Source organism: Dromiciops gliroides, chromosome 3 (assembly GCF_019393635.1).
Source record: "Dromiciops gliroides isolate mDroGli1 chromosome 3, mDroGli1.pri, whole genome shotgun sequence".
NCBI classification, from domain to species: domain Eukaryota; kingdom Metazoa; phylum Chordata; class Mammalia; order Microbiotheria; family Microbiotheriidae; genus Dromiciops; species Dromiciops gliroides.
The window spans coordinates 171,633,837-171,645,751 of record NC_057863.1 but is presented as its reverse complement, the minus strand read 5'-3'; the positions used below and the strand labels follow the sequence as shown (position 1 = coordinate 171,645,751).

Genomic DNA, 11,915 nt, shown 5'->3' with positions numbered 1-11,915 from the left:
AAAGACAGAAACCACATTTTATTCAGCTTTTACTGTGGCCTGATAAGCCATATAAAGCTTTCATTGGACCATCCATTCTGATCTCCAAGGACATGAAAATACTAATGTATAAAGTGTAATATCATAGCTTATTAAAATATGTTTTGGGGGAGGGGGAATCAGATAATTCTGAGCAGAATGATAGAGACCTGAGTTATTCTTTTTGTAAAATTATCTTTAAAGTCCCTTCTAGTTCTTAAAAATTTAGCAACACTGATTGAAATCATTATAATGGAGCTTTCTAGGATGTAGGGTACTTATGGACAGGAAAGCTGAATCCTCAAAGGGAATTCTTTCTCTTCTTCAACCCAGCATGCTATCTCCTAACCCCTGCCCCCTGTTGGCTACCTAATGTGAATCTCCATAATGCACAAACAAGTCTTGTTGTGTATACTTTTTTTTTTAAAAAGATACTGAATATGAATGGACTGAATAGGAAATAAGAGTCTCCACAGGAAAACATTAAAAAAATAATAAAGAGCAGGAAAAATGCTCTTAGTTATTTGGAAAGAGTGTTAACTTTGCCCAGAGAACCTAGGCAAACTAAAATGTCTACCTTCTTTTTTTTTTTTTCTGGAAACAGCAAACATTGTAGAGAGCTGACTATACCTTAATAGAATGTTAATTGCTTTTACCTTCTTAAAATGTACTTGGGGGGGGCAATTGAAGAGAGTTTATGAAAGTAGGAGATTTGCTTTGGAACATACTTGTACCATAACTGTATCCAACAGCTAAATACAGCTAACTATTGGCTTAAGAATGGTTTTCAAGAAAAATTAATTTTGGGAAATTTACATTTTAGCTTTGTAGTTTATTATTTCTTTGATATAGAGAAGTTCAGGTGAGGAAATTCTCTTTACTAATGTGAATCAACACCATCTGTGCAAGTGATGGCCAAGATAAGGACCTGGGATACTAAGATTAAGTGACTTGCCAAGGTTCACACAGCCTGTGTGTTTATGAAGAAAGATTTAATTCCAGATATTCCAGACTCCTAGGTTCACCTTCTATTCACAACGCAGTACCTTTCATTCACACATACATACACATGTGTGTATCTATGAATATATATATATATATATATGAATGGGTTTTAATGAATTCACAATGATGTGAATTTCAAAAAGGAGAAAAACTGTTTGATAAAACCTCCAATTTTGTATATTATTGTCACACTAAAAAGGGGACAGATGATATAATATTATCTGATAAAGCAATATTCTTGTATCCTGATATAAGATAAGTTTGAAGGATCCCTGGAAATTGATAGCAATAGACCTTTGTCAGAATTTAATCTGCCCTTTTAGACTGCTGTGTTCACAATGCTCTATTGGTACAAGTTATCTAATGTATTAGAGGAAACTCAATTCGTAGAACTAATATTTTAGTTAATTGATGCATAGTCACCTGGGTTCATTTATTTATGTGTATATCCTTTAGATTTGCTGCTTCCATTGAAAAACAATATTTAAAATTTTTTTTCATCCTAGTGAATACATTTTGGCCCAGTTTGAAAAAATGTTGCAAATATCATTTTTTTTACCATTCTGGAAGATTTTCCCCCTCCTACTTCAAAAATAATTTAATGAGGACAGCTAGATGGTAAAGTGGATAGAGCACCGGTCCTGGAGTCAGGAGTTCAAATCCGGTCTCAGATACTTAACACTTACGAGCTGTGTGACCCTGGGCAAGTCACTTAACCCCAATTGCCTCACTAAAAAAAATAATTTAATGAGGGAGGATTTAAATAATTAGCTAATCATTTATAGCAATTATATTATTAAGCACAAGGTCAAAGGCCAGAGGACCATTAAACACATTATATGTGAAATATTTCACCATGATCCACATTTTGAGAATGCAAACTGAGAAGCAGTATGAAAAATCCTTTAAAATGTATTACAAACAAATAATCTTTAAAATATTGTGTTTGAGAAATTCTATTCCTGAGTCTTACTAGCCTGATTGCCTTGGCACAGGGGTAAAGATTTCAATGGGAAGACAAATGTTTGCCTGCCGTTTTTCACCTTCATTTCTTTCCATGGTGCAAGGTTGTATTTATGAACAAAGGCAATACCCTGAGAACTATTCCTATGGGTAACTTTTAGTTAAACCACTGAGTTCTGGCACTATTTCTCCTGGCCTCTGTATTTCAAAGATCATAAAAAATGGAAAAAAAAAAGACACATGTGCACAAAAATATTTATAGCAGGTCTTTTTGTAGTGGCAAAGAATTGTTAATTGAGGGTCATGGCCATCAATTGCGGAATGGCTGAACAAGTTGTGGTACATGAATATGATCTAACACTATCCGCTGTAAGATATGATGAGCAGGTGGATTTCAGAAGAACCTGGAAAGACTTACCTGAACTGATGTTGAGTGAAGTGAGCAGAACCAGGAGAACATTATACATAGTAACAGCAACATTATGTGATGATCAGCTGTAGAAGACTTAGCTCTTCTCAGCCTTATAATGATCCAAGGCAATTCCAAAAGACTTATGATGGAAAATGTTCTCCACATCCAGAAAAGGAACTATGGAGTCTGAATGCAGATCAAAGTATACTATTTTCCCTTTAGTTGTTATTTTTTTTTCTTTCTTGTGTTTTTTCCCTTTTGTTCTGATTTTCTTTAAAACATGACTAATATGGAAATATGTATAACATGATTGTATATGTATAGCCTTTATCTGATGGCTTGCTGTCTTGGGGAGGGGATAGGAAGGTAAGGAAGGAGAAAAATCTGGAACTCCATATCTTTCAAAAGTGAATGTTGAAAACAATCTTCTTTCATTTTTTTCCTTTGGTGAGGCAATTGGGGTTAAGTGACTTGCCCAGAGTCACACTGCTAGTAGGTGTTAAGTGTCTGAGTCTGGATTTGAACTCAGGTCCTCTTGACTCCAGGGCCAGTGCTCTATCCACTGTGCCACCTAGCTGCCTCTGAAAACAATCTTTAAATTTAATTGGAAATTAAAATAAGATGCTCCCCAAAATAAAAATAAAAAGGTAGGAATTAGCCCACATAACTGCAATGACTTGTATTTCTAGTTTTTTTTTTCAGTTGTCCTATTGTATTAATAATAGACCATCACTGATCCCATGGACTAAAAGGCCTGGGTCCAACAAATAGCTCTGTTGTCAAGAGTTTGAAGATGCAATTTTAATTCTCTCCTGAGGTCACATTGTTTTACTAAACATTATTTGTTAGAACATAAATTTTTCTGACTATTTCTCATATATGATACTCCATCTCCCACTTTCCCTTCTACCTTTGCACAAGATCACCATCCCTGAATTATGTCTTCACCTCTGCCTCTTAGAAGTCTTAATTTCTGTAAAGGCTCAACTCAAATGTCATGTTCTACACTTTATTTCTCTTTCCAGCTGCTGATGCTTCTCCACCAAAATTACTTTGGGTTTATCTTGCATATATTTGTGTGTACTTATGCATGTGAACATTGTCTCTTATAGAAAGATTGTGAGTTTCTTTAGGGCAAGTACTTCTTCACTTTTGTATTTTGTATCTCTATAAGCCTAGCATAGTGGAAGCGCTTATGGGATGTTTGTTTATTGACTGATTCAAATCCCCAAGTGGTTTAATTTCTAAATTCCCAATTTCATTAAGATTTAAAAAAGAGTGAGTATCTCCTAGAAAAGGAAAACATCTAATAGTTGTATCTTCCATGCTATTTCCAGAAAGGCACTGGTTCTTACATAGTTCTTACATAGTATTTTACATAGGAATGTAGAATGCTACAGTTGACTTTGAAATGGGAGTATATTGCTTGAAATCCCAGTGATGTTTACTCTAGGTGGCCTTGGGCTCACAACCCTTCTGAGCTTCAGGCTCATTTTATCGAGATTAGGAGACCAAAGTGAATGGTCTTCTGTGATCAGTATGGAAGAATAGCAGCTTAATAGGAATATCTAGGAAAGAAATGGTTTATTATTATAGTAAGAAATGTCCCCTTTCTTTCTATACCTGAAAGGCGATGTCTTTCTGATGTGAGGATGGCATTAATTCAGTAAACGGATATACTTAATTGTTTGGGTATTTTGACTATTACTTTTTAGAATTGTTTAGACATAATCGCCATTAATAACACTAGCAATTCAATCAGACTGGGTTTGCTACTATCACTACACTTTTTTTTTCTCATGGCAGAGCCATGATGTGACCACGGTCTTCTTGTCTTTTGCATTTGAAGTTTATCTTCCTCAGAAAGATATGTGACTCTATGGATACGTGCACAGGCATATATGGAAATGTGCTCATACATGCATGTATTTGAAAAATTTTGTATGGTGAGTTGAATGTTAAGTTAACTTTAAGCTTTAAGCATGAGGTTTAAATAATAATTTTGGGAAAAGTAAAAGTATCCCAATACTAATGTTGATTCGAATGTTTTTGTTGTTGTTGTTGTTGTTTTGTTTTGTTGTTTTTGCAGGGAAATGAGGGTTAAGTGACTTACCCAGGGTCACACAGCTAGTACATGTCAAGTATCTGAGGCCAAATTTTAACTCAGGTCCTCCTGAATCCAGGACCAGTGCTTTATTCACTGCGCCACCTAGCTGCCCCCGAATGGCTTTTTAATAGGAGAAAGCTGGTTCTGTCTGTTGCTTTCTTATTTATGAGTAAAGAGTCCAGGAATCAGTGGGAATATGGGAAGAATAGTTTTCAATTTCTACACTGGAGCCAAATAGTTACCTTAGAAAGAAGACCACATTATGTCAGCCACCATGGTTTTCAGAAAAGGTTCTCAAGGAAGTCTAGATGCAAAGGTTTAAAGTAGTTCGGTCTGCCATTGCCTAGGAGGCATTATAGAAAAGGGTGAAAGAAAGACTGCTGGACCGAGGTATGCTGAAACCTCAAAGTGTTAGTTTGTATTGGAATCCACAGCAACGACAGATAGCAAAAGGAAAATGCTTGTACCCTTTTATTGGCACAGTAATATTTCAAAGGCTGGTATGGCTGGGAAGTTCCAAGTAACAAATTATTGTTCTCTTAATGCCACTGTTCAAAATTTCACAACAGCCAACCAGAACAATTCATTAAGTCAAGGCCATTGTAATACATGAGCTCTGGTGATATACAGTAAGTGAATCATGCAGCAAACCTCTTTAAGGACATATTCATCTTATGATGCCTGTACCTTCAGGAAGCCTTATTGCTCAAAGGATAAAAATCTCAACAATCCTTTTTGCACCTGTTACTGGGTGCACCTTTGTACTAACATCTGACCTTTTACATAACCAGCTGTGAAAATGAAGCTATACACATTTAACTGAGTACCTCATTATTTCCTGTAACCTATGCTGTCAACTTGAGATGAAGTTTAATTAAAGAAATTCACAATCCACTTATTCCAAAGCACAGCGCATAGAAAAAGAAACAATATCTCCTATCTAATGAATGAAATAGTGGGCACTATCCACAGAAGCCAATTTTGCAAGTGTCACCAAATTTAAGGTTGACATCAATGAAGCTAAAACAACAACATAGTGTTGAGATTCTTAGATACTTCAGGCAAAAACTATATGGATCAAAAAGAGTCCAAGTGGATTTGGTGTTTTTACCTGTATTTTGAAGAAAGAACAGCACCACCAATTGCATAAATTTATAAAATCCAGTAATAAACATGTAAATAATAATGCTTGGGTTTGGAATTCCAATAAAACACAGACATCTACAAAGAAATATAATATATGTACTATATATATGCATCATATTAAAACCATTCAAGGTACAATAATCATAGTATTGAACTCTATAAAACAACTGTACAGTGTGCACACCAATCCCACCTGTCTTTTGACCACCATCAATCTACCATTCTGCTTCCCCCTCCACCCTCTGCCGCATCTCTTCCCCCACCTCCCACTCTTGTTTGCAGATTACTGGTTTCTAAAGAGAGTGTTCTGTAGTTCTTGGGGCCTCCAAAGCACACAATTAGAAAGATCAATGCTATTCACCACCAAAAGAAAGAAAGAAAAAAGAAAGAAAGAGACCAAACACGCACACATACATATTGAATCTAGTGTATTGACCTACAGTTTCCTGTGCTTTTCGAGGGGAAATGCCTGGAAAGAGAATCTAACATATTTTAGTGAGGGCAGCAAGATGTTGCTTACTGCTAGTTTCCAGTCACTAGGTGGTTTTGATTTTTAGAGTCTGCAAACCAATCCACTTCAAATTGTAGTGTCCCATAACTCTGAAGGTAATCTATTGCAGGAGGTCTCTTCTGCCTTCTTCAATAGAGCTGGCTTTTTACAAGGGGGTGGAGGAGGTCCGCTGACCCGAGGTTCTGAATGATGCTGGTTTTGTTGCCAATCTCTTTCTTCACAAAGTTTCCGCCTCCAGTCCAGGAGTTCCTGAAGGGCCAAGCTCTCATTCTCTGAAAGCCTTAGCTGATGGATAACCTGGAGGAGTGAGGGGAGTGGGAATAGGGGAAAAACACACAAAACACACCAAATATGAAGATCCATCAAGTTTGATAATATCTGGATCTAAAAGCTCCTTATTTTATGACACACTCAAATTATGATACTGACTAAATAAATGCCAAAACAGATAGCATCTACTATTTGCCAAAAATGTTATGGAAATGAATTAAAAGTTTGTCTTCTCTGGGTAGCTGAAAAAAAGAACTTGGAAAATAAATGCAAAAATGATAATCAAAAGAGTTATTTTCATACTTTGTTACTGAATTATGATTAACCCATTGATCTTATTGCAGTTGAAAAAGAGCTCCCCCCCCAAAAAAAAAAACAAACTGGCAAAGTGAAAGGCAACTTTAATTCATTGTCTCCCCCCTCACTTTACTATGTGGTCACTGTTTGTCCCACGGAGGATGATATTCTTATTGTAGTGATCTACATTAAGGAATACTGATTGGCCAAGGCCACAGGAGACCAGCAGTATGATATGGTGCTCAAGTATCATGCACAAGGTGTCAGCATCATTCAGCCCACAACACTCCCTAATGCTGCCTGAACCAGATTAAAATATAATTGGGAAATATTTAATGAAATAAATAAAAATATGATAAGATATAGATAATATCACATTTTATAACTCTCATTATCCTAGTCTGGGAATCCTTATGCATGGATTAGTGGCCTCTGTCTCTATTTGAGTTGGACACCACTGGTGTATTAGATAGAGGACTTGACTTGAAATCAGGCAAGATCTAAGTTCAAACCCTCCTTCTTACACATACTAGCTTTGTTATCAGAGGCAAGTACTTTAATTTCTCAATGTCCCAGACAACATTATAGTAAATTATGGAGGAGTTACAAATTTGCATTGGTAGGTTTGGTTTTCCCATAGTGAATTCCCAATGGGATCACAGGTCTGGAATTGTTCTGTACACCCCAAAAACCTATGCATACATATGTTATTAATATATGACATATATAACACTTTAATAGACTACCTTAAACACCTTAATGCTTTATGTAAGATCAATACAGAATTATCTCATCGGATACTATGTACAACAAAAACCTCAGAGATCCTGAAATCTTATTTCAGTGATCCCTTCAACTTCTAACCCTTTAACCAGAACAAGTCACCAAACAAGCTTGATTGACTTTTTTGTTCTTGCATTTTCCCTGCCTACACCCACTTTTTAAGAATTATGGCCACATAATTATCATAATAACTCATATTGAAATAATGGATGGAGGTTTAAAAAGCTGTTTCCTCACAACAACTCTGTAAGGTAAATAGAAAAAAGGACTAATGAAGGTGTAAACATACACACAGAGAGACCCCAATAGAAATCTGAAGAGAAGAAGAGAGTCTCTAAAAAGAGATTTGAAAAAATCATCTCCTGAATGGTTAAGACTCAATTAATTTTTACAGAAAAAACCATCAACAAACTTGCTGTCACACAAACATCTGAAAGTTAGGGGATACGAGTTTGCTATACAGGGTTAGGCCAAAATGGAAGGATGGAAAAATGATTCAGAGAGCAGCAGTGATGCCATCTGAGACTGGAATCCTTCCCTGGTAGTGTTGTTGAAGTTCATAGGACCATGGATCTATAGCTAAGAGTTGTCAGATCTTGATGACACCCACATAAGAATTGTTATCTCTTGTTATCAAGGAGGTCATCTAGTTTAATGTATAAGATTTTTCAGATGAGGAAATTGAGGCCCACAAAAGTGAAGTGACTTGCCTAATGTCACACTGGTAGGAAGGGGCAGAGCTGGGATTTGAACTTAGGACACACAACTGTAAGTTCAGTGTGCTTTCCAGGGCACCAAGTTGATTCCTTCTGGAGGACAACAATATTATATTTCCTGAGAATTTGTATGTCTTTTTGTGATTTCACTGGTGTGGGAAGCTCCCCTAGGGAAATCCCATTTACCCAACTTAGTATCTCAGTTTCCTAAGACACCAAGGAATCAAATGTCTTGATCAGGATGACATAGCCAACATGTGAAGTCAGATCTTTCTGACTCGAGAAGACAACTCTCTATCACCTATTCCAGGCTATCTCTCAAATTTCATGTGAATGCAAAATGGCATAAAGTTAAATACAACTGCAAAGAGGGCTGCATGATGCCATAATTTTCCCAAGAAAACAAGGATAACAAGGCAGCTAATTATGGTTTTATTTTCATACTCCCTTCCCCAATTGTGTGTTGAATATTTAGTAACAGAAAGAAAAAAATATAATCTCCCAGATATACACAGAGTTGGAGTCAACTTTTAGAAAAAGCAGATAATTCTGTTTTTAGCTTTAATCAAGTCAATGGGCATCATGATTATTGGGATTTTAGATGGGGAAAGGTTTGTTTGTTTTATTTTGGTAGGCTACTTCTCTGACCTTCCAAACTCTGGTTTCTTTTCTGTCCTCCCCGCACAATAGTTCATCTATTATGAAATATATCTCCAATCACTATTATTCATATTTATGCATTTTTTTGCAATTCAGTTTGCCTCAATTCAGTACAAGAAACAATTATTAAGTGTCTATTGTATCCAATCATGGCCCCATGCAGAGGATGAATGAATGAGTTAATGTAGCTTGTCTTAGCAATGTTATATATGGTAGACCAGGGATATTTGACCAATCAAGAAATAATATTCAGTCTTCATCTCCTTTTTTAGTCCTCAACTTTTTTGGTGAAGCTTTCAAAATCAACAGAAACTTTTACTAGGTGTTGCTCTTTGATAACACCTTCACAATAGGAAAATGGCTTATGTTTATTTATTCCATGTGGAGCCCTGTGAATATGCTGGTGGTGAATTTTACTAACTACTGATCTAAAGTCGAACTTGTGCACAACAAATTAGACGCAAAATTTTACAAAGCCCCTGATTCATTTCTTCTAATTTCAAATGAAATATTCCCACTCCCAGCTTTTTGGTATTTACTAATTATTTTTATTATTATATTTAAAGTTCCAATTACATTTTAAGAATTGAAACTGATACAGATCATTAGAAATCATTTTGTTAATGAGTATATTGACTGTCATGAATAAAGTCCTGAGTAGGGAACATTGCTATCTTCTGGTTGACAAACTAGAGTTTTCTATGTTGATAAGAAAAATTTTGATGGATATTTTCAATAATCAACTAATACTCAGAATAACTTCTACCTGGAAATGCTCTGGTAGATGTTATCAATTATGAAGGTTTATGGCTACCAAGTTAAGCCCAGATTGTTACACAATTAGATTTGCTAGTTTGGCATACCCACAATGCTAAATTGTTAAAAGCTTTAGAGCACTTCATCTTTCCCTTCCCCGAATTCTCAGTTAATAAATAAGGATTTATTAAGCATCTACTATGTGGCAGGTACTTTATTAAACAGTGGAAGTACAAAGAAAGGCAAGACAGCCCCAGCTGTCAAGGAGCTCATAATCTAATGGGGAAGATAATATGGAAACAAATATGTTTAAGGAAGCTACATAAAAAATTTAATAGGAAATAATCAACAGAGGGCAGGCACTAATTTTTTTTTTGTGTGTGAGGCAATTGGGGTTAAGTGACTTGCCCAGGGTCACACGGCTAGTAAGTGTTAAGTGTCTGAGGTCGGATTTGAACTCAGGTCCTCCTGAATCCAGGGCCGGTGCTCTATCCACTGCGCTACCTAGCTGCCCCGGCAGGCACTAGTATTAAGAAAGGTTAAGAAACAATTCCTGGGGGGTGGCTAGGTGGCAGGGGGCAGCTAGGTGGCACAGTGGATAAAAGCACCAGCCCTGGATTCAGGAGTACCTGAGTTCAAATCTGGCCTCAGACACTTGACACTTACTAGCTGTGTGACCCTAGGCAAGTCACTTAACCCCCATTGCCCCACAAAAAAAAAAAAAAAAAGAAACAATTCCTGTAGGGGGCAGCTAGGTGGCGCAGTGGATAGAGCACCGGCCCTGGATTCAGGAGGACCTGAGTTCAAATATGACCTCAGACACTTGACACTTACCAGCTGTGTGACCCTGGGCAAGTCACTTAACCCCGATTGCTTCACCAAACAAACAAACAAACAATTCCTGTAAAAAGGTGATATTTTACGTGAAACTTGAAGGAAGCCAGAGAAACCAGAAATTTCACACCAGAGTCTCCCTACCTTCCTTATTCCCTCCTCCATTTATTTTTTTTTATATGAGGAGATAAATTATAATTTCTGTCAAAGAAATAGAGTTCAGGAAGATTTTAGTTTCATAATCAGGTATGTGATACTGTAAGCAGAAAGAATGCAGCTCGAGAAATGGGACAGTGTGCCCTAAAAGGCTGTCTGAATAATGATATATAATCTGCTGTATTTAGAGCTGTCAGTTATTATAATGATGCCTGTCATAGATAATAGGTATAAGATTTATTACCTTCCAATATAAAACACAAGACCAACTCCTGTTTTTTAAATAGTAATCAGATGATGTACAGAGAATGATAAACATTTATGAGAATTATTATTTACAGCTGAGAAACATCTGAATAACTGTTAATTTCCTTTTCTTTAAGATAGTTTAGATACACACACATATATGTATATGTGTGAGTATACATAGAGATGAATCAAATTCCAGACTCCATGAAAAATGGAATATCACTTACTGCTAAAGAGAAGCTTTCAATTTATTTTAAAATACAAGTGACTCTTAAGTAAAATTTCAGTTCAAACTCGGTTCCATGGAACAGGATTAAGATTTAAGAGAGCTGGTGAATATGCAGGAAGTAAAAAAGGATAAGGAGCCAGAATTATGAGATTTTAATGTATTGGCAACCTTGGTGAAGCTAAAATATATGTAAATATTTATTACAACAAAAGCAAATCAACTGCACTTTTGGGTATTAAATTTATTAATGTTTACATGGTCTAGCTAGCTATTAGTAGTCTTGTTTCCAAAGTTTAAAGAATGTATTTTGCTATAGAAAAAGAGAGCAAAAGAGAGCAAAGAGAGAAGGAAATATAGAGAGGGAGAGATTATAACTAAGATTGAGAAGAAAGATTATCATAAACTACTATATTTGTATCTGAAAATTGAGACTACACCATTGGCCAGTCTCTTCACATCCACAGCCTTAGTCTTCTATTCTTTAAAATGAAGGGTTTGGAGTAAACAATGTTTTCACTATGTTACTTCCAAGCCCTGACTCTATTTGAGAGCAGGATATTTGAGGATCATGCAGATTTCATCTGACATCCATCCTTTAAAATGTCTTTTACAACTTTTTTCTTTCAGTTAAGTCAAACTTGTTTGAAAGGAAGTTGGAGAATGTTTGAAAAAACCTCAGACTTTATATCTCACTGGGGAGAACAATGGGGTAAAAAAAAAATGTTGGTTCTACTTGGGCTGATTCTAAGTATGAGGACCACAAAAAAAGGAGAAAGTTCAGTCCCTCATTTGTGAGCCAGTTA

General features: G+C 36.1%; 1 protein-coding gene across 1 annotated transcript in view; it reads right to left on the bottom strand.

Moving 5' to 3' along the window:
• Positions 1-4,966: 4,966 nt before the first annotated feature.
• Positions 4,967-11,915, bottom strand: part of MYO16 (myosin XVI) — a 746,727-nt gene continuing 739,778 nt past the window's right edge. Inside the window, 1 exon segment of the mRNA XM_043997806.1 lies at positions 4,967-6,459. Within this exon segment, the coding sequence (XP_043853741.1) occupies positions 6,229-6,459 (231 nt within the window). The 3' untranslated portion in view covers positions 4,967-6,228.